General features: G+C 36.7%; 1 protein-coding gene across 8 annotated transcripts in view; it reads right to left on the bottom strand.

Moving 5' to 3' along the window:
- COL24A1 (collagen type XXIV alpha 1 chain) overlaps positions 1-27772 on the bottom strand; it is a 419676-nt gene that overhangs the window by 94045 nt on the left and 297859 nt on the right. For 7 of the 8 annotated variants that reach the window (XM_070078137.1, XM_070078142.1, XM_070078143.1 and 4 more), the window contains 6 exons: positions 22616-22669; positions 18606-18713; positions 11071-11124; positions 10778-10831; positions 9788-9844; positions 7103-7156 (listed from right to left, as the gene is read on the bottom strand). In XM_070078137.1, coding sequence (XP_069934238.1) covers positions 7103-7156; positions 9788-9844; positions 10778-10831; positions 11071-11124; positions 18606-18713; positions 22616-22669 — 381 coding nt within the window. The remainder of the gene's footprint in view (positions 1-7102; positions 7157-9787; positions 9845-10777; positions 10832-11070; positions 11125-18605; positions 18714-22615; positions 22670-27772) is intronic. The other variant, XM_070078144.1, reaches the window with a different exon arrangement.

The following is a 27772-nucleotide window of genomic DNA, read 5'->3' as shown; positions in this document are numbered from 1 at the left end:
ACAAACAAATATATACAAGATTTTTTTGAAAATATGAGTTAACATAGCAGGTTGAATGGTGCCCTCCCCAAAGATATGTCTATGTCCTAATCAACATAACCTATGAATGTGACCTTATTTGGATAATAGCTTTTTGTAGATCTCATTAAGCGAAGGATCTCAAGATGAGATTATCCTAGGGTATCCAAATGGTACCTACATCCACATACAAGTGGCCTTGTAAGAGGTACACGGAGGAAGACAAATATGAACAGCAGAGGAGAAGGCTAAGTGAAGACAGAGGCAGCCTCTGGAATAATGCTGCCATAAGGAATGCTGACAGCCACAAGAAGCTGGAGGAGGCAAGGATGGGTTCTCCTCTGGGCTCTAAGAGGGAGGCATGGGGTGAGGGGCCTGTTGATGCCTTACTTTCAGACTTTTAGCCTCCAGAACTGGAGGATAAATTTATGTTTTTAGCCATCCACTTTGGTATCTACTTGTGGTAATTTGTTACAGCAGCCTCATTATTCTAAGTCCCTTATGTAAAATGACATAACATTTGCATACATACTACACAAATCCTTCCCTTTAAACCAGCTCCAGATTACTTACAATAGCTAATACAATGTGAAGGTTATATAAATAGTCATTATACTATATTGACAAAAAAGGGTTTACATGTTCAGTGCAGATGCAATTACAAAAATTTTTCATCTCTGGTTGGTAGAATCCATACATGTGGAAACCGCAGCTATGCAGGGCCAGCTGCATGGTCAATAATCAAAGGGACAGAGTTTGAATGAATTTCACAGTTATTTGGATAGATTTCCTGACCTGAAGACATGGTCACAGTTACTATATACAATAACAAGAAATATCAAATGACTCTGACATGAGAAAACTATCATCACCCTAGTTTTTCTAAGAAGGAATGCTGACCTACATTTTTCCCTTTTTAAGTGTGTAAACAAAAACTAATAAGCCAGGGGACATGGCAGGAGAGAGTTATGCAGGAAGAATTCAATAGGTAATCTCTTTTATCCCCTTCTCTACTGTCCTTTTTGCTCACATTCCTTTCTTCCTACTGTACACATATTACAGAAAGAATGCCTTAGGAAAGATAGTTATCAGGCTCATCTCCTTTTTCTGAGCAAAGAGAAGAAGGGATTGCATATTTAAGCCAATAAAAATTTCATGGAAAGGCCAACTGAAACCTACTTTGCATTCTGTGAGGCAAATATTTACAGTTTTAAGCTTCAACTTCCTGGTAGAGAAAATAAATCCTGTTTAAGGAAATGAACAGTGGCGAGTGAGGAAGACTAGCTTGGAAAGCTCTCTATATAGCACATGGCCACACTAAAGAGAAAACAATTTGCACAAATGACCATCAGCAGAAAACATGAGAAGAGCCAGAAAATAACAGAATCAGGCCAACTAGGGGGGAGTATGGTATAAGTAAATATGACTACTTGTTGGTTACTTATGAAACAGGATTCAGGAGAGAAGTGGCTGATGAAAAACTGGAATCACAAAGTGAGTATCATGGACGGTTACAGCTTTGCCATCAGCCTTTTCTGTGGTATCACAGAGACCTTTTCGGAGGGATCCTGGACTAGCCAACTGCCTCTCTTGGAGTTGTGAAATCTAGACACAAATCTCACCTAAGACAAATCTTCCTAGGAGTTTCACTGAAATTATTCTGGTGCATTTCATCCCAATAAAAACTGACAATATATAGTGTTAAAAATTAAATGTGCCTTAGTAAATGTTACTATAATGTTATTTAGGGGAGGCTCAGGGAAGTGATGGAGTTTACCTGATGATATTATGGTGGGATGAGTTGGATGACCGAGGGACTCTTAGAGACGATTTTATAAGGGAAGTGACAATAAGCTCAACATTGAAGGATGCTGTTCCAGGTAGTAAAGTGAGGACATCCTGTCTGGGGGTAATGTCATGAGAAATAATACACAATCATTTGACAGAAGATGGTAAGTGGAGAATGGATTTGGGAGAGCTATGCTGAGGGACAGAGAGTCTCATCAGAAAGCTATAGAAACAATTTAGGTAAAAATGATGAGACTTTGAACTAAAGTAGGACAATGTGGCTAGATTCCAAAAATATTTAAGACACAAAAGAAGTGGCTGACTGATGTGAGGGATAAATAAAGGGAGGAAAAAAGAGAAAGAAAAGGGCCTGGGGAGTGGGGAGAGAGGGAGAGAAAATTTACTAGTGTTCACACCTGGATGTCTAGTAGTACCACTCACTGAATTGAGGACATAACAAAAGGAGCACCTGGTCAAATCAGGGAAGAATGATGCTATTATGGCTTGACATATACTGAGTTTGAAGTGCCTGTAATGATATTCCATAGCTATTTGGATATGTATATCTGATGTTAAGGAGTAAAGGCTATTTGGGAATTAATAACTCATTTCATTGTATGCAAAAAAAATTCTACTGCCTTTGCCAAACCAAAGTAAAAAGGAGCTTTAGATGCAACATAATTTATTCAATATATTTTGGGACTTCTTTTATATAAGTTTAGTTTGATTGAATCTTGGTATTTGTATGTTTTTGCTCGTATATTTAAAAAGTAGATGTTGACAGGATAATATGCTATTTCTGCCATGAACTGACCTTTCAAGCTTTAAATGAATTTATGTTGATTCATGTGATGCATAGTTCACAGGATATAGCTAAAATTTACTATGTATATTTTTATACTGATTAAATGTTCTTATTCCATACATCTTTTGATGCATCTTTTGATGTGTCCACTGGGGCACAGGCTATGTCAAGTGTATCCAGTGTTGTATCTGTGGTATCTAGCTCTGCTCCTAGCCCATTGCAGATATAAAAAGTTTCATGGGATGACCAGAGGGAGAATTTGTAGAAATTTTATCATACATGACACATGAATTGTGTCACATATGTAAGTATGTATTAATAACAATGAGAAAGACCCTTGACTTTTGTTATTCTAAGTTAAACCAAGGGGAAGTAAGAACAAAGGATAGTGAGAAGGATTTAAAAAAAATTCACTAAAGTTCACAAAAGGAAAACAAAATATACATTATCCATTCCATTTTTTCTCCTATAGGATACTTATGAGTTCACAACTGCAAAGATGTTTGTGAATGTAAAAATGTTAAAAGGCTTGGTGATTGGGCCTGATATTGTGGATTAGTAGGTAATACCACTGTCTGTGACACCTGTATCCCATATGGGCAAAAGTCCATGTCCTGGCTGCTCCACTTTCCATCCAGCTCCCTGTTAATGGCCTGGAAAAAGCAGTAGAAGATGGCCCAAGTGTTTGGGCTCTTGCCAGCCACGAGGGAGACCCAGGAGAAGCTCCTGGTTCTGGCCTGCTCCAACCCTGGCCATTGCGGCCATCTGGAGTGTGAAGTGGTGATTGGCGGATCTCTCTCTCTCTCCCCCTCTCTGTAACTCTTTCAAATAAATAAATAAATAAATAAATAAATAAATAAATAAATAAATATTTTAAAAAGGTTGACATACTTTCAGTTTATTTTAGAATCATAAACTTAATCCTCCACTAAGTAAAGAATTCAACAAATAGTAAGAGGAAAAAAAACACTGTTCCTCAACAGTAGAGACAAGGGTTGCAAACAATTAAAAGAAAGAATAAGAGAGGAAGGTGAAGGGAGGATGGAAATGTGGGAAGGAGGGTAGGGTGAGAAGTATCATTATGCTCATAAAATGTATATATGAAATACATGAAATCTGTCCACTTTATATAAACAAAAAATTGAAGAAAAAGAGCTTTATAAGATTGTTGATTAGGAATAGCAAAGAAGCAAATACTCCAGTATTCTCCAGAAACTTAAAAAAATATTGCTTGGTGATTATTTAGCCATTAAAGGGAATGAAGTACTAACATTCTACACTAGGAGAAATTTTCCAAACATTATGCCATGTGAAAGGAGCCAGACCCAAGGAACTGTATGTTGTATGATTCCACGGATAGGAAATATCCAGAATATACAGATCCACAGAGACAACAGTGGTTGCCAGGGGCTGAGAGTAGAAAACGACTGCTTCATTTTCTAAGTGCTGAAAATACAATGGAACTTGATGGTGTATGAAGAGATTCAAGACACACTATTCCAAAATATAGCACCTTTGAATACGAATATTTTGGGCAGAGGAAATTTGAGAAGCAGCATGTGCAGAAAAACCTGTCTGATCTTCCCTTGCAGTAGAGCATGCGACCCTAAGCAGTCAGATGCCTGCCCCGTCCTTGGAGTAAAGGAACAGCCCAGTCCTTGGGTGAAGTGACACAGAAGGGAATCTGAATGAGCAGGCATGCCTAAGCCTTGCTTTATGCCACTAGTCTTGGCTTTTATCTTTACTTTATTACATTCTTCCATCACTCTCTACCTTTCATCAACTGTAGCATAAAAACACTCAGGTTTAACTGCTTTTTAAGGTCTTCATTTCTTTATGAAGGCTTCTGTGTCTCCTAAAACCTACAATAAATAAATCTCTGTGCTTTCCTTTTGTTAATTTGTTTTATTATAGGAGCCCCAGAGGATTCAGGAAGGCAGAAGGGAAAGATAATTTTCTTCTCTTAGATACAACCTGATTGCACTAAATATCACTGAATTGTACAGCTTTTTAATGGTAAATTTTGTTATCTATATTTAGCCACAAGTTAATAAATTTGGTGGTGAACTATCAGTTTACCAGGATTAAATCATAGCATATATAAATAACCATAAAAAAGCAAACATTTAAAAATATCACCTGCAGCCACCACAGGATAAGCTAACTCCAATAAAACATGATTCCCTTCTATAAATCAAACCTATGCAAAGGAAAACTGGGTTGGGGAGAAATGTATTTCATGACTCTGAAGTACTGAGGCAATACAATCAGTGTGGCTGTGTGCCATTAGACGGCTGACAGTTTGGAACAGAACCAATGACAATACATGATAAAATAACCCCTAAAACCTAAGGACTTAAGATGGAATCAGACAGAAAGGAAGATGCACATGAAACATGCACAACTCACAACCTCTTCAGGACCATATATGAAAGGACGAAGGGGAAAGAGATTCCAAAGTGAGCCCAGGAAGCGGCTCCCTCTGATGAAGGATTTCTGAAGAATGCCTCACTGTCTAGAATAACAAGGGCACGGCTTCTGTTCTGCAATCCAGGTGAAGAGATTGTTTTCTCCTTCCAATTGAATAGTTAACTGCTCATTTGCTGAGAAATATATTGATTTAGCTACTGGATGTTTTGAAGTGGGTAGAGGCCAAAAGAAGATATTGTAAGAATCTGATTTTGTGGGCTGGCATTGTGTGTACTGTGTAAAGCCACCACTTGGAAAGCTGGCATCCCACATGGGCACCAGTTCAAGTCCCAGCTGCTCTACTTCCAATTCAGCTCTCTGCTAATGGCCTGGGAAAAGCTGTGAAAAAATATAAGTCTTTGGGCCCCTGCAATGCACATGGGAGACCCAGATGAAGCTGTTGGCTCCTGGCTTTGCCCTAGACCAGTGCTGGCCATTGTGGCCATCTGGGAAGTAAAGCAGTGGATGGAAGATCTCTCTCTCTCTCTCTCTTTCTCTTTCCCCATCTCTCTCTGTAACACTGGCTCTCAAAATAAATAAATAAATCTTAAAAAAAAAAAAAGAATCTGATTCTTGGGATTGTGTGAAAAGTCATGAACAGAAAAAGTTGATGGGTTTTCAGGAGGTTTTTAAATTATGCTGGAAGCACCTGATTGCTGAAACAAAACAAAACAAAACAAAACAACCAAGCCAAACCAAAACAACAACAAAAATTTAATTTCAGGTAAATTCACTGGATATCTTGGATTACAAAACACTTGTACAAGGCCGGTGCTCTGGCGTAGCAGGTAAAGCCACTGCCTGCAGTGCCGGCATCCCATATGGGCGGCAGTTCGAGTCCCAACTGCTCCAGTTTCAATCCAGCTCTCTGCTATGGCCTGGAAAAGCAGTAGAAGGTGGCCCAAGTCCTTAGACCCCTGAACCCATGTAGGAGACCCAGACGAAGCTCCTGGCTCCTGGCTCCTGGCTCCTGGCTTCGGATCAAAACAGGAAGATATCACAATAATTTTACAAACATTAAGACCTATTCTCAATATTTGCTCAAAGATAATTTTAGGAAGTAAAAGTTAATTTTTCAGATTCATTGTCTTGGAAAAATCAGCTTATTAATGACTGTTACCTACCTACCTGTTTGTCCTGAAGTCAGGCTCACCTACGTCTACGTTTCAGAGATGACCACAGAAATTTTACTTTGAGAGAGGGTTGTACTGTTCAGTTAATCCACAATTCATTACTTCTTTTTTTTTTTTTTTTTTTTGACAGGAAGAGTTAGACAGTGAGAGAGAGAGAAAAAGAGAAAGGTCTTCCTTCTGTTGGTTCACCCCTCAAATGGCCACTATGGCCGGTGTGCTGCGCTGATCCAAAGCTAGGAGCCAGGTGCTTCCTCCTGGTCTCCCATGCAGGTGCAGGGCCCAAGGACCTGGGCCATCCTCCACTGCCTTCCTGGGCCACAGCAGAGAGCTGGACTAGAAGAGGAGCAACCGGGACAGAATCCAGCGTCCCGACTGGGACTAGAACCTGGAGTGCCAGCGCCGCAGGCAGAGGATTAGCCTAGTGAGCCGTGGTGCTGGCCCACAATTCATTACTAAAAGCTTAGTTTTGTGGGGCCAGCGCAGGAGTCTAGCGGGTAAAGCCACCTACGGCACTGACATCCCATATGGGTACCAGTTAGCATCCTAGCTGCTCCACTTCTGATCCAGCTCCCTGTTTATGTGCCTGGGCAACTAGTGGAGGATGGCAGAAGTAGTTGGGCTCATGTACTCAAGTGGGAAACGTCAAGGAATTCCTGGCTGAAAGATGAGAGGAAAGCAACAGAGGAAGAGACAAAAATTATTCAAGGCAGAAAGAACACAAACTAGAAAGACTTAGGCTTCTTCTAGGATCAAAAACAAAACAACAACAAAAACAATCAAAAGTTATGACATTACCAAACATCTCCATGATGCTTGTTTTCATTTGAAGTTGAGCAGATTCAGAGAACTCTACTCAAATTTAGAAGCAAGTTGTATAACACAGAATTACCTTATAGCCCTCTGCTCCAGGTTCTCCTCTCTCTCCTTGTTCCCCCATTGGACCCTAAAAAGACCATACACAAAAACTATTTCACAGCTGAAACTAATTTCTAGTGAACGAGGATGAAACAATCAGTGTGGTTTATCCCTTTACAAAAAATATAAAAGAAATTATGTAATAATTTATTTAGTTCCACATGATATCAAGACATCATCAAAATATGCTAAGTACTGATTTATGTAAATTTAACTTCACAATGATTTGGCTAGGAAAAATGTTGGAGAAATGAAATTCAGTTAAATAATATGAATTTTTAGATGAGTACAGTATGTTATAAATGATGCCAAATAACTTACATTTTATTTGATGTTTAAATGATTGAAAAAGATTTAAGTAAGACCATTCAGCTACTTACTTAATTTCACTAGTGATATAAGATATTTAAATGATCATTTAAAAAATAATAGTTTATTTTCTTCATCAGACATTCTTCTGTTCAGTCTCTAATCTGTGAAATTTTTAGTTTTCTAGGCATACATTAACCTAATATAATTGTACTTATTAACTTTAATTCTTAACAAATAAACTCACCTGTTTTTTCTAAATATTTCTACTATAAAATCTCATTATGATAAACTATTTAAAATATCTATTCCAAAATACACCAAAAATGTCAGTTATTGCATATGAGGATTTACTGTCTGAACAGAAAGTTGAAATGAGCTGGTAAAACCACAGAATTTATTATGAAATATCAATAAATTTTAACCCATTCTTAGTGGGTAAGGTTAATAGACATAATGTGAAGATAATGACTTTTGCCTATGTTTTAGTTATTTTGGATATTTAAGCTTGATACTTGTCCCATATCTACTGGACAAAACCATCATTGTTATATTAGATTCTCAATATGTTTATTATACATTAGGTGACATTTTTTGATCCTGGTGTACCCAATCTAGGAAAAGCAAACATTCTATACTCTATTGGCTAATTATTTCCCCATTTACTAGTAAATTTATATTATTTTAATGTATTTCCTTCTGTTAGTGGTTTAGACTAGAATATTTGTCAAAGGCACTTACATATTTCTATAGAAAAGTCAACCTCTGAATGAGATATCTTGATTTAACCAGAAAAATTCCAGAATCTTTCGTATTTCTAAAACAAATTAGTACTTTCAATCACCTCCAGAGAGATAAAAATATTAGAAGTGACTCCTATGTATATTAGTCCTTGTTTCCTAGGATTCTTTTATCCTATATGATGCTATGTGAAAACTATCATTTATTATCTCTGTGAACTAAGCATTTGTTTTTTGGTTTTACTCATTTGCTGTGGTTTGAATGTCCCCATTGAAACTCATGTTGAAATTTCCACCTTGTGAGGGTGGGGCCAGGTTGGGGACTTTTGAAGGGTGATTAGATTATAAAGGCTCTTTCATGAATGGATTAATTAATTTTTGGTTTAGTGAACTAATGTATTATAGTAAGAGTTGAATATGTTGGGGTCGGTGCTGTAGCATAGTGGGTAAAGCCGCTGCCTGAGACACCAGCATCCCAAATATATACAGCGGTTTGATTCCTGGCTGCTCCACTTCCAGTTCAGTTCCCTTCTAAATGTGCCTGGGAAAGCAGTGGAAGATGGTCCAAGTGCTTGAGCCCCTGCCATTCAAGGAGACCCAAAAGAAACTACTGGCTCCTAGCTTCATTACAGCCCAGCTCCAACAGCTGTGGTCATCCGGGGAGTGCACTAGCAGATGGAAGATTTCTCTCTGTCTCTCTCTTTCTCTATAACTCTCTTTCAAATAAATAAATAAATCTTAAAAAAAGAGTGACTATGTTATGAATGCCAGTTTGACTCTGTCTTGCAGGCCACCTGTCACCAGGTGATGCTCTGTGCTGCTTTACAACACTGCAGAATTCCTTTCAGCAATAAGGCTCTCACCAGGTGTGACCTCAGTCCCACTGACACTCCCTCACCTTCAGAACTGTAAGCTAAACAAAGCTCTTTTCTTTACAAATTACACATTTTTACAAAATACACAGGTATTTTGTTATCGCAACAAAAAATGGACTAAGACACCGTTGTTTAATCTACATGTATCCTTTAGGCACTATGGTAGTCAAGCAGAAACACAGATATTCAGGTAATAAAAACTACAGTTAAGCACTTTTCAAAAATTGTGGTTATGATTTGCCTTTAACATGCCTAATTAGAAGACAACAGATCAGTGATTTTTTTTTAATAGTTACTGGTTTTGATAACTGGTTGGAAGGTATTTCAAATCACTTGGCAATTCTAAGTACAAAAAGTATATGGCTCAGTTTTTTTTTAATACTTTAGAAAGAAATGTGAGTTTGCTAACTACAGAAATATCCATCCTAAAAAGTATAGAGTATGTGAGTTTTTGAAAATACTGTAAAAAGTTATCATACATTCAATGCTGAAAGTGACATTTTGGAACCAAGAAACTATGATAAGGATCTTAGGCTACACATACTTCATATTTAGGCCGCATATATTTCATACCCATGACTTTCATATATTTCAATTTTGTGGCAACAAATACTGACTGAATCACAACAGAAAACTACCAAAATAAAGTTCCTCAAAAGTCGACTGGTGCTGTGAATTTATTAGAGTAACTGTATTTTATCTTGAAGCATCAAAATAATTTTAGAAAAGACCTACTGGTTCACCTCGAGGCCCAGGTGGTCCTAGGACTGCGCTATCTTCTCCTGGGTAACCCTAAAGTGAAAATAATTGTTTAAAATGAAATCAAATTAAAAATAATCTTAAAATGCACATTCTATAACTTTCTAATATGTTAGGAAATATTCAATTTGGTTTTAACAGGAAAATTTTACCTAAGAAACTAAACATGTGATATTTCATACATAGTTATAATTTACACATGGTTCTTTTTGGATATGTCAATCTGATTCATATATAAAGAAGTTCAGGTGGCTGGCATCTGGCCTAGTGGTTAAAGATGCTGGTAAGGATGCCTGAGCCCCATATAATAGTGTCATCCCAACTCTGGCTCCTGATTCCAACTACCTGTTAATGCGGATCCTGGGAGGCAGTAGTAAGGACTCAAGTATTTGGGTTCCTGACACCCATGTGAGAGGATAACTGGATTGTGTTCCTAGATATTGGCCTTGGCCTGTCCAGTTGTGGCCACTGTGAATATTTAGGTAATAAACCAATGAACAAGGAGCTTTGTGTCTCTGTCACTCAAGTAAGTAAATAATTCTTTTCTTAAAAACAGCAATTTATGAATTTTCTTAGTATCAGATTGTTAATGATATCAAGAGTACAGCTGCAGTTATTCCTAAACTATCAAAAAATTTTAGTATAAACAGACTATACAATTAGTCATTTAACTTAGAGACTTAACAATTTCTTTGTTTAACTCATTCTAATTTTACTAAGTTCTATGGACTGTAAAGCAATTTCACATAAATTATTTCATCTCAATTACGAAATTACTCAAAGATATCATAGTAATTTATTTAAATTTTAGTTCCTTGATATTTATATTTCCTTTGTCTAGAACTTGCAAAATTTCCAACCTGAGAAGTGCTTCTTTCATTCCTTGAAAATGTTTTCATGCATTCTTTTAGAAAGAATTCATGAATTCAATGCTTAGATTAAAAAGTCAATGGTATACACACATACCTTTTCTCCTTTAGGTCCTGGAAACCCAGAGAGTCCTGGTTGACCTTGATGGCCCTACAAAATGATAAACATTCTTTATGTTCTTTGTACATGCTCTACCCAATGCCAGCAAGCCCATTCTATTAGATAGTGAACCACTATGAAATGAAAAACAATTTATAGAGGAATGAGGCTTCACCATGTTAGAAAGATTCATTTAGGAGATTTCACCTTAATTTGCATATCTGGGATATCATCTTTGATATAAGTATTGACATGCAAAAATATATATTTCTTCAGTTATAAATGCTTACACTATAACCTGGAATTCCAGTCTCTCCATCAGGTCCCATTAATCCTATAGGACCCTAAAAAACAAAGTAAATATCAGAGACAGAGAAAAAAGACAATTATGTAAATTATTAAACTTGTACTTCTGTTGTTTAAATTATTTTATTTACACTTTTCATGGTTTGAAATTCTACTTAATTTGAAAGGGAAAACAGAAAATAACACCCCAGCTTTTCCCTATATTTTTCTTCTGAACCACAAAGTTCTCCTTGGTTTGCTTCTGTTTGAACATCCTTACTCATATGAAAAAAAAAATTTCAGTTATCAGAAAATTGTCCCAAGAAAATTATTTGAAATTTAGTTTGCATTCATTAAAGTTTGTGGTAGATATTTATCACAGAGAGAAGTCTAAGAGTTCTCGATATTGTCAATACAGAATACAGGAGAATGTAATAATAGTCACTGATAGTTTCAGATGCTTTGATGGATATGATTTTATTTCTGGTCAAAGCTGTTAAAGAAATGGTTGACAATTTATATGTGATAATGACCATTTATCAATATTTTATAGATGGAGAAACCATATTAATTAAAAGCTAACCAGTAATGCCCCAACAAACTGAAAAGATGACACTGAACTGAAAAAAGTGCAAATAATGACTCTAAATATGTCCTGTCTTTCATATTATCAAAAAGTTTCCATGTTATCTCTTCAATCTGAGCCTCTAAACAAACAGGAGATGAGGAAATTAAGGCAAGAGAATATGTACATGACTTGTCAAATATCACATTAAATAGGCACAAGAACCAGGTCTCTTGGTCCTACATGTAGACCAAGAGATATATTGCCCATCTGATCACACTGCTTCACTACGTTTGATGATTTCTTTAAAGTCCCAGCTCTGAAAAAGCCCATCCATATCATAATTATTAACTAACAATCAGTAAATTTAAACTCTTTCAGTGAGGACCAAATTTCAGTCTGAAAAAAAATAACTGCATAAAATCAATTTAGCACAATTAAAAATTATGGGGCATTTGGAGGAGATATTAACATGTTGCTCAGGATGTCTGTATCCCATACTGGAACACTTAAGTTTGAATACAGGCTCACTTGCTATTCCAGCTTCCTGCTAACGCACATTCTGGGAGGCAGCAGATGATGATTCAAATACTTGACTCCTTGCCATCTACTTGGAGGACTCAGATTGTGTTCTGGATTCCTAGTTTTTGTTTGGTCCATTATTGGATATTGTAGGCATTTGGGAAAGTGAACCAGTGAGTGGTTTGTCTCCCCCGCTCCCTGTTTCTCTGCCTTTCAAATAAAATGAAAATAAATAAAAATTTAAATTACAAATAATATAAGAAAATTGTCCAAAGCTTGCTAAGAAGCTTGTGCATATTGGATCAAGATGGTTAAATGAAATACGCTTGTTTCATGAGAGTGAAAGAGAGAGGAGCTACTTATTTATGACAACAATACTGGAAATCAAGTAAATATAATCAGTGGGCCAAAATTTTGTGATCTGAGAGAGGAAACTGGAGCTGATAATATGCAAAGAAGAGAACTGCTGCAGTTGTGCAAATGATCTCAAGGAGGTTTCACACAGAATAGAGTCAGGTAGACCATGACCAACTGTGGAAAGGAAGCAGAATGTCGTCTTACTCCTCTGACTGTGCTGGATTTTTGAGAGCAGCATTAACCTAGAGGATAAATGAGTGAGTGTGGGAACTGTGGTCAGATGGCTCCAATGATGGATAGATTTGAGCCACTACAAATAGAAACAAATTTGAGATTTATACAGAAAATATGAATCATGAATCTTAATGTACCTAAGATTATATAAAATATGCAATCCGTAAAAAATAAGTGTGAAGAAGTTAATATTGATGAGATCTCAACAGCCTCTTTCAGAAATCAACAAATCAAACCAGGGTCGGGGAGGGCATCAGGATTTGAGCAACACATAATAATAATAATGTAATAAATATAATGTAATAAAAACACATAGAGCTATGGACTCAAAACACACAAAAAATAATACAATCTTTTGACAATACTTGTGTATATAATAGGCCTCAAAGAAAATTTAACAAAGTTCCTCAAAGTATAACTCATATAGGTCATATCATCTGGAAATAAGTAGCTAAAAAGAATCTATTTAAATGAAAAGTATCCTTTAAAGTAATTCTTGTTAAGGAGTAGGTAAAATCTTAAATTGAAAGCTATTTAGAAGTGAATGGTAGTGAAAATATTGACAAAAATATGGCTAAAGTAGCCACTCAGAAGAAAACAGTTAGCTCCATACACATTTAATATAGAAATTAAATGACCTGGATATTTATTTTATTAATATAATTTTTGTTTCATTTCAATTCAAGAAGATAGAAAAAGAATTATAAAATAAGCAAGGGGAGAAACTAATATTAAAACATAAATCAATAAAATAGAAAGCCATAAAATTGAGTGAAAAATACTTTTTGAACTGACTAATAAAATAGCTAAATACTTGGCAATTCTGATCCAGAAAAAGAGTAGGCACAATAAAATATCATTAGGACATAATCACAGAAAAAAATTTAAAAATAAAAACATGGTAATTACAACTTTCAACTATTAACTTTGAAATTCTAGATAAAACAGATGAATTTTTAGACAAAAGCTTAAAAAATAGAAACAAACTGTTGAAAATGGTTATAGAATGTTTGCTTAACTGGTCTCAAAATATACTTGAACAATATAATAATTAAAATAGTATGTTACTGACTCAGAAACAGACAACAAATTGAGAGAAGACAGAATGAAAACAGATCAGTGAATATTTGGGAGGTTAGTTAATGGAAAAGGTAGCATTTCAGAAAAATAGGAGATAGGACAGCTGTTCAAGAAATGCAATTGAGAAAATCATCAATCAATTTGGGAAGAGGAAAATTAGGCTTCTACAATTCACATACCAAAAACATAAACTCCATAGGCCTCAAAGATTTAAGGGTAAAAATAAAGTTATGAAAGTATTAGGAGAAGAATCTGGAAGAATGAATTTACATACTTTAGGTAGAGATGGCATTTCTAACCAAGAAATAAAGCTCAGAATCTATAAAGGAAAAGCCAGGGCTGGGCCAAGCCACAGCCAGGAGCCAAGGACTCCATTTGGGTCTCCCCTGACAAGTTTGACATTAAACATCAAAATGTTCTGGTGTCAGCCCTTGTGGCATAGTGGGTCTGCCACCTGCAGCACCAGCATCCCAAATGGGGACTGGTTCAAGTCTTGGCTGTTCTATTTCCAGTTCAGCTCCCTGCCAATACACCTGGGAAAGCAACAGAATTTGGCCCAAACGCTTGGGCCTTTGCACCCACGTGGGAGACCCAGAAGATGCTTCTGGCTCCTGGTTTCAGATCAGCCCAGCTGCGGCTATCGAGGCAATTTGGGGAGTGAAACAGTGGGATGGATGATCTCTCCCTTTCTCTCTAACTTTGCCTTTCAAATAAATAAATAAATAAATAAATCTTTAAAAAATTTTAAAATGGTCTATGGTAAAAAGATATCATAAAAAATTAAAATAAATGGCAGAGGGGGGAACATTTGTAATACATTTTGCAACATATTTAAAAAACTGTATTATTATTTAAAATGTATAAGGAATGGCTACAAATCAAGAAGAAACAGACCACAACCTAAGAGAAAAACATGTAAAGTATGCATTAACAGGTATCTTCTAAAGGAAGAAAGTACAAATTACATAGTTGCAAGCATGGAAATGTAAAAAGAAAGAAAAATGGGATATATTTTCAATTTATCAGACTGGCAAACATGAAAGCATCAACAAGAAGAGTCAGAGGTGGGAATATGAACTCGGTAAAACTTCTCAGGATGGTAGTTTGGGAACATATGCCAAAATTTAAAAAGTGAGTAATTTCACAGCAAAAACATCCAAGATAGGAGCCTACTGTGAAGACAATATTCTTTGGATATAACAGTTCTTAATGTTAAAAAAAAAAAAGTCACCTAGTAGAGCCAGTGTTGTGGCATAGTGATTAAAAAAATGATTATTTCTATGTGAAAATTTCTGAAGTCCAGGCATACGCAGTCCTCAAAAGTTCACAGAAGATGTGTATTATGAAAAAACAATGTATGGTTTCACATTTTTTCACAACAAAATAAGCTTTTCTTTTAATTTAAATAAAAAGAAAATAAGTTCTGGAGTAGTAAGATGACTGAATAACAGAATACTTTTTAACTTTAGGTAAATTTGGGGAACTCCTTTTAATTTTATTAATTAAATTTTTTATTAATATAAAGATACCAGATTTTCATGTATTCCATAGGTACAGCTTCAAAAAGACAACCAGACTTCCTTCACTCCCCTGCTCCCCATCAACTTCCCTTCTTCCTTCACTTATCTTCATCAATTTTGGCAAAGACATAATTTTAATTCACTGTATTCACAGGCTTAATTTACCACTAATTATAATATTCAATAAGTAAAAGGCAGGAAGACCACAGTTGCATAGAAGTATAAGAAGGGCTAAAAATGACAATCATTTCCCAAAATGTCTACTTCATTCCTACACATTTTTTATTTTATGTTAACTGCCACATATAGAAAACATATGATAATTGTATTTTTGAGACTGGTTTATTTCACTGAGCATAATAGTTTCCAGTTGCATCCATTTTCTTGCAAAAGACAAGATTACATTCATTTTTATGGTTGAGAAGTATTCCACAGTGTGTGTGTGTGTGTGTGTATAAATTACATTTTCTTTATCAAGTCATCAGCTGATGGACATCTGGATTGTTTCCATACCCTAGCTGCAATAAACATGTGGGTACAAATAACTCTTTCATATGCTGATCTCATTTTCTTTGAGTAAATTCCTAGGAGTTGTGTGGCTGCATCATACGGTAGCTCTATTTTGAGATTTCTGAGGAATCCGCATACTGTTTTGCATAATGGTTATAGTAGTTTACATTCCCACCAACAGTGGATTAGGGTTCCTGTTCCCCTTCGCCAACATTTATTGTTTTCTGATTATTGGATGATAGCCATTCTAACTGCAGTGAAGTGAAATCTCATTGTGGTACTGATTTGCATTTCCCTGATGGCTAATGATCCTAGTATTTTTTTTTTTTTTTTTTTTTTTTTTTTTTGACAGGCAGAGTGGACAGTGAGAGAGAGAGACAGAGAGAAAGGTCTTCCTTTGCCGTTGGTTCACCCTCCAATGGCCGCCGCGGCCGGCGCGCTGCGGCCGGCGCACCGCGCTGATCCGATGGCAGGAGCCAGGAGCCAGGTGCTTTTCCTGGTCTCCCATGGGGTGCAGGGCCCAAGCACCTGGGCCATCCTCCACTGCACTCCCTGGCCACAGCAGAGGGCTGGCCTGGAAGAGGGGCAACCGGGACAGAATCCGGCGCCCCGACCGGGACTAGAACCCGGTGTGCCGGCGCCGCTAGGCGGAGGATTAGCCTAGTGAGCCGCGGCGCCGGCCGATCCTAGTATTTTTTCATGTGTCTGTTGGCCATTTGTATTTCATCCTTTGAAAATGCTTGTTCATATTCTTTGCCCATTTCTTAAATGTATTGTTCGTTTTGTTGTTGTTGAGTTTCTTGTGCTCTTTATAGATCCTGGATATTAATCCTTTATCAGTTGTATAGTTTGCAAATATTTTTTTCCAATTCTGTTGGTTGCCTCTCCATTTTGTTGGGAATTTCCTTTATAATGCAGAAGGTTCTTAGCTTGATATAATCACATTTGTCTATTTTTGTCACTATTGGCTGTGCTTCTGTGGTCTTTCTCAGTAAGTCTTTGCCTATGCCAATGTCTTGCAGAGTTTCCTCAATGTTTTCCTCTAGTAATTTGATGGTATCATATCATAGATTTAGATCCTTGATCCACTGTGAGTTGATTATTTTTATAAGGTGTAAGGTAGGGGTCTTGTTTCATGCTTCTGCATAAGTAGATCCAATTTTCCCAGAACGATTTGTTGAAGACATTGTCCTTTCTCCAACGATTGATTTTAGTTTGTTTGTCACAGATTAGTTGGTTGTAGCTGCATGGATTAATTTCTGGGGTTTCTATTCTGTTTCACTGGTCTACATGTCTATTTTTGTGGCAGTTTCAGGCTGCTTTAATTATAACTGTCCCACAGTATGTCCTGAAGTATGGTACTGTGATGCCTCTGGATTTTTGTTTTTTAAAATTGCTTTATCTATTTGGGGTCTCTTATGTTTCCATATGAGTTTTAGCACTGTTTTTTCTAGATCTGAGAAGAAGGTCATTGGTATTTTAATTGGGACCACATTGAATTTGTAAATTGTTTGGGGTAGTATGGACATTTTAATGATATTAATTCTTCCAATCCAAAAACATAGAAGAGTTTTCCATTTTTTTGTGTTTTCTTCTATTTCTTTCTTTAATGTTTTATAGTTAAACTTTCTATGTATTTGAAAGGCAGAAAGAGAAAGAGAGAAAGAGAGAGAAAGACAGACAGACAGACAAAGAGTGAAAGAGAGAGAGAGAAAGACAGAGAGAAAGTATCTTCAATCTGTTGGTTCATTCTCCAAATGCCTGAAACAGCTGGCTTTGCCCAGGCCAAAACCAATACCCAAGAGCTCAATCTTGGGTTTCCCATGTGGATGGACAGAATCTAACTACTTGAGCCACCATCTGTTGCATCCTAGGGTGTATATTAGTAGGGAGCAGGAATCAAGATTATAGATGAGATTTGAACCTAGGCTATTCAGTTAAGCTGGGGTCTTAACTAATGTGCCAACACTTGCCTCAGAAATATTTAAACTGAACCTGAGGCAGCCTTCCTCAGTCACGAAATGGGTTATGCAGTGGTCTTCAAAAGGCCTTGCTGAGTTGTGACATTTAAATGAAGATATTGAAATATACATGCATTTGATAAGTAGGTTCATAAGACAGAAGACTGGATTACATAATTTAAAAAATATTTTGCATTGTTTTCATGCTGTGACTTTCTGAACAGGTCCAAATATATTAGTGATATAATTATGATTTTATGTATTCAGAAATATCTTCTGCATTTTTCCCAACACTGTGCAAAGTTCATGAAAATGATTAAAGATATAACTAGATACATTGGAACTTTATCACAGGTGTTTGGAAAAATAATCGCTAGATAAAGCACGTGGAATACAAGCATAGGAAGACAACTCATTTCAAGTAAAGCTAATTTTCAGGGCAATTTGTCATGGAGCACAGATATAGACACATTTTGAATCTAGATTTTAAGTGCTCAGCATATAAACTTTCCTACTTAGGTTAGAAGTCACAATCTTATTTTTTGAAAGCTCATTTCATATTTTATTTCCATTTTCATTTTCCCCCCTTTCCTTTTTCATGTCCAGAAACCACTAAGCCGTTTAAGTGCTGTGGAATGCTTACAATTCCCTGTGTCCCATGGAAGTAGATCATTTTCAATGGAACTATTGCCTTCTCTGTAAAGTTCATCAAGGGATGAAACTGTAAGGCCATGGATACATTTCTTTTCCATCCACAGTGACTCAGTTCTGGAAACAAATCTGATACTGACCACAGCACCTCTAGTTCCTCGGGCACCCTTAGGACCATTTTCCCCAGTCTGTCCAGGAGCACCTCTGCTTCCAACTTCTCCAGTGGGTCCTGCTTTTCCTTTATCACCCTGTGGATAACATCAGTAAGAGAGAAGAGTAAGAAAAGACAAATCTAGGACAAATCTATAGTTAGACTAATTAACTATATCACACACTTGAATGATTCCACAGGCTATCTGGTAAGCACAATTTATCAATAGCAACTTTGCTTTAAGTTGATAGTACTATAGCTCACTGCTAACAATAATAACATACTACCACCACATAAGTTACTAAAGATAAAAGAACAATATGATTAGTGGTGAATTAAGCCTATATTTATATAGTAAATTGAAATTATGTTACTGTAATAATTAAAGGAAAAGGAAGAAAGGTGAGGGGATTGAGGGAAATATGGTTATCTTCTTAGATCTGTATCTATGAAATATATGAAATCTGCTCCCTTTATATCAATATAAATTAAAGAAAAGTAATTTGGGAAAAAGAAAGTTAAAACATTTTTGACTAACCAAAGGATTTCTAATGCTCATGTTGAATTCCAGATAACCTATGTTTTTTCTAGTAAGCAAGTTTTTCATTTTGAATATTGTTACATATGAATGTTTGTACACATGGATGTGTTATCATGAGAAAAGCTAGTTCCAATGAAATGTCTGTTAGAGGATTTCACTGCCATAAGATCTGTTTAGTGTCAAAAAATAGGAAATGAAAAATAAAAAAAAATAGGCTGCAGTGTGTACAGTGTGTATATATAGGATTGTCTGTCATTCACTGGTTTGGAAAGAGTAAAAATCCATAGAACTTCCATTACATTGATTGGTTTTGCTCTAGCATCATACTGTAGCTGCTCTTACACAACATTAAATGTTATTATTCTTGGCTGGCGCCGCAGCTCAATAGGCTAATCCTCTGCCTGTGGCGCCGGCACACCGGGTTCTAGTCCTGGTTGGGGTGCCGGATTCTGTCCCGGTTGCCCCTCTTCCAGGCCAGCTCTCTGCTGTGGCCAGGGAGTGCAGTGGAGGATGGCCCAAGTGCTTGGGCCCTGCACCCCATGGGAGACCAGGCGAAGCACCTGGCTCCTGGCTTCAGATCAGCGCGGTGCACTGGCAGCAGCACGCCGGCCGCGGTGGCCATTGGAGGGTGAACCAACGGCAAAGGAAGACCTTTCTCTCTGCCTCTCTCTCTCACTGTCCACTCTGCCTGTTAAAAAAAAATGTTATTATTCTCTTTATGAAAGTGGGAACCACTTGTTCTGTTATTGATCATCAAGAAGATATAACAAAAACCTAAATTGGGACCAGTCATTGAGCAAGATTTTGGTATTTATAACAGTTCATAGGCTTTATTTTACTTTCCAGGGGGCCCACAGTAGAAAACTATATAGGCCAGGAGGTAGCTAGTGAGGAAGATCTGAGGTCATCAGGTTGCTCCCCACGATCCTGCCTACTGCATCTAAGCAATCCACCCTCTCTTTTTGTACAGAGGAAAGCTACTGTTTCCAGAAAATCACCACTTGCAGAAAATAACCAATATGTTGCTAACTATATACACTCCCACCATGATGTATAACTAATTTGATATTATTGTAATAAGAATACTATGGCTGAAATTCCTACTTCCATCATGTACCTGATGCTATGACACTTCTGAGATTTCTAATTAAAAAAAAAAAAACAGGCAAGGGAATTTGTGGTATTCAAACCTTAATTAATACCACCCCAGATATCTCCATCCAGATTGTATAAAGGGATGACCTGGAACCTTGTTGGATACAGCCCACTCTCAGGGACATCCGGAGTCACTCTAAAGTGTATTCTTCTGCTTAGCAAGTTCTTTGTATTACGCAATAATCTGGACCTAGTCATTCCACGCCAGTAAGTTTCAGCACTGTCTCACTTCTAGGTGCTAATTTCATGGGCCTCAATGGTAACTAACAGTTACCTCATTCATTTCTCTTTATTTCCCTTCTACTGTCCAAAATTCTTAAGAAATGCTAGAATTTGACTTTGGAAACTATAATACGGTATGATTTGAGATTAATTAAAATAAACATATTTTGAACTGTCTCAGGCCAGTGTGAGAACCATTTCCATGTTTTAGTAATAGTTGAACAAATTATTGATCCTATACAAAGATATATTTTCATTATTATAAAGTACTAGAATTGTACAAATATATCAAGACTCTTTTTGTTGTTAGTAAAATAGAAGGTAAGCAAATAAAAACATTCTTAATTTTCTTAATGGGAAAGATAAAAATCAATCATTAGCTTTTCCAGTTTAGACAAACATGTTAATAACAAACTAGGAAATGATTACAATTATATTTTTCTTCCTGAAATGTTTTACTAAAGTTATTATTATTTTTATTATTATTTTGACAGGCAGAGTGGACAGTGAGAGAGACAGAGAGAAAGGTCTTCCTTTGCTGTTGGTTCACCCTCCAATGGCCACCGCGGCCGGCACACTGCGGCCGGTGCACTGTGCTGATCCAATGGCAGGAGCCAGGTGCTTCGCCTGGTCTCCCATGGAGTGCAGGACCCAAGCACTTGGGCCATCCTCCATTGCACTCCTGGGCCACAGCAGGGAGCTGGCCTGGAAGAGGGGCAACCGGGACAGACTCCGGCGCCCCGACCGGGACTAGAACCCGGTGTGCCGGCGCCGCAAGGTGGAGGATTAGCCTAGTGAGCCGCAGCGCCGGCTAAAGTTATTATTGATTAGCACTAATTGTAGAGTATTTTCTCTTTTATTTCTATTCTTGCTAATGGTATACCTAAAGAATTTTTGGCAAACAGCAGAAGAATAAAAAACAAAGACTCTTTTTTACAATTACAAACTGGAAAATTTGCTTTCAAATAATCAAGGTAATAAATACTTCTATTTGGAATTAAGCATTAATTTTTAAAGATGAGTATTTTTTAAGAAAAATTTATAGTTCTTTACTACTTTTTTTCTGTATAAATATTTTTTTTAATTAATTTATTTTTTTAACTTTTATTTAATGAATATAAATTTCCAAAGTACGATTTATGGATTACAATGGCTTCCCCCACATACCGTCCCTCCCACCCACAACCCTCCCCTTTCCCACTCCCTCTCCCCTTCCATTCACATCAAGATTCATTTTTGATTATCTTAATATAAAGAAGATCAGCTTAGTATACCTTAAGTAAGGATTTCAACAGTTTGCTCCCACACAGAGACATAAAGTGAAAAATAATAGATGATTTTTTTTAAATGATGATGAAATCAGATCAGACCTATTGTCATGTTTAATCCCAGTGAGAGTCAAGTTGGGAGTTGATAATTTTTTTTTTTTTTTTTTTTTTTTACAGAGGATCAGTTTAGTATACATTAAGTAAAGATTTCAACAGTTTGCACCCCCATAGAAACACAAAGTGAAATATATTGTTTGAGTACTCGTTATAGCATTAAATCTCAATGCACAGCACATTAAGGACAGAGATCCTACATGAGGAGTAAGTGCACAGTGACTCCTGTTGTTGACTTTACCAATTTACACTCCTGTCTATGGCATCAGTAGTCTCCCTACGCTCTAGTCATGAGTTTCCAAGGCTACGGAAGCCCTCTGAGTTCTCTGACTTTTTAAAAAATATTTATCTAATATTTATCTAATTATTTGAAAGAGAAAGAGAGAAAGGAATATTGTATCGATTGGCTGGCCCTTCAGATGGCTGCAATGGCTGGGGCTGGGCCAGTTCAAAGCCTGTAGCCTGTAACTACATCTCAGGCTCCCACAAGGATGGCAGGGTCCAAGTACTTGGCCCATTTCCATGGTTTTCCTAGGGTGGAAAAGAAACTGGCACCCACATGGGACGCTGCCCCACAATCCTGTTGCCTGTTCACTTCTTTATAGCTGATGCAAATTAAAACAGCACAGCATTTTCTGGAGCTATGGACACGTCAGAAGAAAGAAAATGATAAAAAAAGGATATAAGTCAAAAACCTACCTTTTTTCCTGGACGACCTCTTTGCCCTGGAATTCCCACAATTCCTTCTGGTCCCTGAATATTCAATATACAAAAAGAAGTAAATGGTTAAAAAAAAGGCAAGATGGAGTGCTCGAATACTCCTATCAGATAATCACTGAATTGAACACTAAATAAAAATAAGAGTTGCTTTTTATCACAATTATATTTGTAAAATTATTCAAAAAGTGGTCCTGTTTATTTACATATATAGCTGTTATTGGCCATGAAGTTCACATACACAAAATGGTCAAGATAGAAAAATTCCATTTTTTTTTAGAAAAAAAAATTACTTGGTTTTAGTATATCATTTAAATGAACAAGAATATGAAGCAAATCTCAATACATCCATTTCAGCATTTCCATGAAAAATATAGTAGATATTTTAGTTAATATTTTAAAAATTATATCTAATACCCAGTCAGGGAAAAGTCTCAAAATCTCATTGCAGTAACAAGTCTTAAAGAGATACTCTGTGATTTGTGGGGAAAAAGAAAGGGAATACAGGGAGGACAAGGAGATGGTCACGTTAAACTGTTAATCTTTCACTTCAATAGGTACTTTGTTTATTCAAAAACAGATTTAAAGTTTTCAATATTCAGTTTTTTTGGTAAGTAAAAATAGGGATACCATATAAATTTTTAAATCAGCAATGCCTAGGCTTTAAGTGAGATCCATGGTAAGTTAGGTTGCAAGTTCTAAAGTGGCTAATAACTAACCAGAATTCTCCCTCCATTAGTTGGAAATGAAAATGGAAATTTCAAATTTGTGTCCCTGAAACTTGGCAAACTGCAAAAATGAGGTAGACAAGAAATAAATTGTGGTTTACCAATGTGCTATGTAGGCTCTTGATAAATATTTGTTGAGTGAATAAACAGATACCTAAGGAAATGACTCATGCCCTGTGCTCCTGAGTAAAATGTTCTTGTAGTCTCAGTCACTGAGTTGAGAGGCCAAAGCTGCTATGTTCTATTGGTGTAGTTACAGCTGCATCCAGAGGTAGAAATGATAGTTGCACTCTCCAGAAAACTTTATAGTTAACAGACCTTTTAAAAAGAGGCTGATGAATCTTCATAGAAGTTAAGGGTGTGAGTTCCAGATTCATATTCTGGCTCTGGCACCTAATAGTTACAGGACCCCAGGTAAATTAACTAACTTCTAACAGTCTCAGTTTCCTGTTAGTAAAAGAAGTATAATAAAACTTCTTCAGTGGGCTGACTCTGTGGCGTAGCAGGTAGAGCCACTGCCTGCAGTGCCGGCATCTCATATGGGCACTGGTTTGAGTCCCGGCTGCTACACTTCCGATCCAGCTCTCTGCTATGGCCTGGGAAAGCAGTAGAAGATGGCCCAAATGCTTGGGCGCCTGCACTCGCGTGGGAGACCTGGAAGAAGCTCCTGGCTCCTGGCTCCTGAATTCAGATCAGCACAGCTCCAACCATTGTGGCTAACTATGGAGAGAACCAGTGGATGGAAGAACTCTCTCTGCCTCTCCTTCTCTGTGTTAACTCTGACTTTCAAATAAATAAATAAATAAATCTTTTGAAAAAGAAAAAAGCTTCTTTAAAGGGTTACTAAGATTAAATGAGATAATGCATGTAAATCTTAGAAAGAATGAGACTTAATGAAGAGCTCAATAAAATGCTCGTTCTTACAACCAATGTTGACTTTTTAAAGTGAATTATACAATGCATATGAAGATATTAAAAGGTACAATGAAAATGCATGTGCTTACCACATACTTTAAGAAACAGAATACATGTATACAGTATATAACCCCCACAGACACCCTGTTTATTATAACTTTTTCTTAACACAACTTATAATTTTAATGTAATCAAATTCACAAATACTTTTTGTTTCTTTCAATGTTTTACTTGGATCCTTAATGCTTCCTTTCCTTCATGAGTTCATAAAATAGTCTCTTAAATGTTCTCTGAATCATAAAATTTTTGTTTTCACAGTTAGTTCTTTAATATTAATTGGAATTTAACTTGTTTGTGTGCATGTGTTCATTCGTATGAGGGATTTTTTTCCCATTTGGATAACCAATTGTACCAGTAAATGTATTGAATATCTCATTCTTTCCTTTTAGACATAAAGTGCATATTTATTAAAAATAAAATTTCAAAAAATATCCTTAGATTTGGTTTTAGGTTATCTTCTGTTTCCACTGGTCTATCTGTGAGTAACATGACACTAATTACATTACGATAGCTTTGATAACATGTTACCAGGTAGGCCAAGTTTTCCCTTAACCTCTAGCAACTCTCCCACCCTCTGTTGCACCACTCGTTATTTATATTTTCTTGATACTGAGTCTTTGCTCTTCAACACAAATTTCAAAACATTTTTCTTTCTTTTTTTTTTTTTTTTTTGACAGGTAGAGTTATAGACAGTGAGACAGAGAGACAGAGAGACAAAGTCTTCCTTCCGTTGGTTCACTCCCCAAATGGCCACTACGGGCTGAACTGACCTATCTGAAGCCAGGAGCCAGGTGCTTCCTCCTGGTCTCCCATGTGGGTACAGGGGCCCAAGCACCTGGGCCATCCTCCACTACCCTCCTGTGCCACAGCAGAGAACTGGACTGGAAGAGGAGCAACTGGGACTAGAACCTGGCATCCATATGGGATGCTGGTGCCGCAGGCGGAGGATTAACCAAGTGAGCCATGGTGCTGGCCCAAAACATTTTTCATCAGTCAAATTCTACACAAAAAAATATTATGGTAATGTCAACTGAATACTAAGTTTTTTTTTCAGTACTAAGTTTGTAAAGAAATTTAGGGGAGAATTATAATTTCATGATTTTGAGTCTTCCTATTAATGAATAAAAATATCTAGGTCTTTAATAAAAAATTTTTTAAAATTATGAAAGTATTTGTGAATATTTTTAGATTTAATCCTATTTACTTGGTTTATTGCAAATGTTGGAACTTATATTTAAAAATGGTTTTCAAAATGCTTGGTGCCAAGGAAGAAGAATGGAATCTATTTTTGTACATTAATTTTATATTCAGTATCTTGCTGAACTCTTAATACTTTTTATAACCTGTAGGTTATTTATTTTGTTTTGCTCTACTGGCTGGGAATTTGATTTAATGTTAACTAGAAATAGTGAATAGTAGTTATCTTAGCTCATTTCTTTGAAGTTTCACCATTAAGTATGGTAGTTAATGTATGGATATTAAATTTTACTAAGTGCTTTTTGTTTCATCTATTGATTTTTTTATTTCTTTGATTTGTAAAACACATGACTTACATTTGTAACTTTTAAAAAATGCTAAACTTTTGTTGCAATATTGGTATATAAAGGAATTCACAAAACCCTTAATCATATAAATACTCCACAACTGTACTGAATTAAAATGTTCTCATATCAACTGACACATACTCAAAATGAGCTGAAGCATATGGTAAAATTTTCCAGAGCTATTGCTTGGTTCCTATATGTAGATAGGAACTCAGAAACAGGTGGGGAGCTTACAGATGGCAGCGACTGGCCACCACCATGGGAAAAACGTAGTGCTATAATAAGGGCTGGAAAGCAGATTGCTGGGGCTAAAACTGGATGAGAATCACAGTAGAGCTAGGAGAGATCCACAGAAATCAGTGGGAGCTGACATGAGGCCAGGTCAGCAAGGGAATAATCCTCCTCCACCACCACCCCTTCCACCCTTGCCAAAACACACAAAAGCCAGCAGCATAGACAGTGAGCAAATTTACAAGGGACATTAACATGCCTCAACTAGTATGAACAACACTTGGGTCAAGAGCCAGGGTCTCTTCAACCTTGCCACCACCAGACACACATTTCAGTTTTGGAAAGGAGTTCTTGAACTGATGAGGTTGAGAGATGAATCATCCTGATAGTCTGAATATTACTTGAATATCTGAATGATTGAATTCTTGAATATTCTACTAAATTACAGGACCAGATTAAGTTTAAGCATTCACTTGAACTGGATTTTAAATTCTCTTTGCCTTTTTCCATCCCTCCACCGCATCCCACTATTAAGTAGGGGTTTCTGAAAAATATCAGGTGAGCCAGAAAAAGCCCTCATATCTGTGCATATTTAAACACAATCCATGCCGTTTATACCCTTGTTATACACTTAATGATATGACTATTCTCTCTGTTACTCTGTTAAATCTCTATTAACTTTTTATGCTTTCTAAACATCCAAACTATCAGAAAATCCTGAATCTGATCACTACTTACTACCTCTTTTAGCTCCCTTGAATTCCCACTCAACATTACTTTTCAACTGAAGTGCTTCCACAGCCTTCTGAGTAGTTTGATCCTCATTTTACCCCATAATCCACTTCTTCACAATGGGATAAGTGATTCTGTCATGGTTAATCACATAACTCTCACCATTGAAAACCTTCCAAATAGCTGCCTGTTGCAAATGAAATTATCTCCAAATCCTTTACTGTAATCTATAATATACTATATGATATGGCTCTACCAATTCTTTGACATAGTTTCCAGTATTTTACTATGCTGTAGCTACATAGGCTTTGTCATTGTTGTTTCTGAGTAGGCCAAGATTTTTTCTGTCTTAGGGAAATTCCATTAGATACTCCCTCTACCTAGAAAGCTTTTTGTCTTTTTTTTAAAGAAAGTTTTATTTAATGAATACAATTTTCATAGGTACAGCTTTAGGAATATAGTGGTTCCTCCCCATACCCACACTCCCACCCACACTCCTGTCCCACCTCCTACTCCCTCTCCCATCCCATTTTAAATTAAGATTCATTTTTAACTAATTTTACATATAGAAGACTAGCTTTATACTAAGTAAAGATTTGCACCCACACAGACACACAAAGTGTGTTGTTTCACACCCAGCGTGTAAGCCAGAAGGGCATGCTCACGGGTCTGCCCGTTCTTGGAGATACCAGCTTCAAATTCTCCGACACCAGCAGCAACAATCAGTACGGCACAGTCAGCCTGAGATGTGCCTGTAATGTGTTTGATGAAGTCTCTGTGTCCTGGGGCATCAATGATAGTCACGTAATACTTGCTGGTCTCAAATTTCCACAGGGAGATGTCGATGGTGATAGCACACTCACGCTCGGCTTTTAGTTTATCCAAGACCCAGGCATACTTGAAGGAGCCCTTTCCCATCTCGGCAGCCT

This window comes from Oryctolagus cuniculus, chromosome 7 (assembly GCF_964237555.1).
Source record: "Oryctolagus cuniculus chromosome 7, mOryCun1.1, whole genome shotgun sequence".
Classification (NCBI taxonomy): domain Eukaryota; kingdom Metazoa; phylum Chordata; class Mammalia; order Lagomorpha; family Leporidae; genus Oryctolagus; species Oryctolagus cuniculus.
The sequence above is the reverse complement of the archived record's forward strand: the minus strand, read 5'-3'. Positions and strand labels throughout refer to the sequence as shown.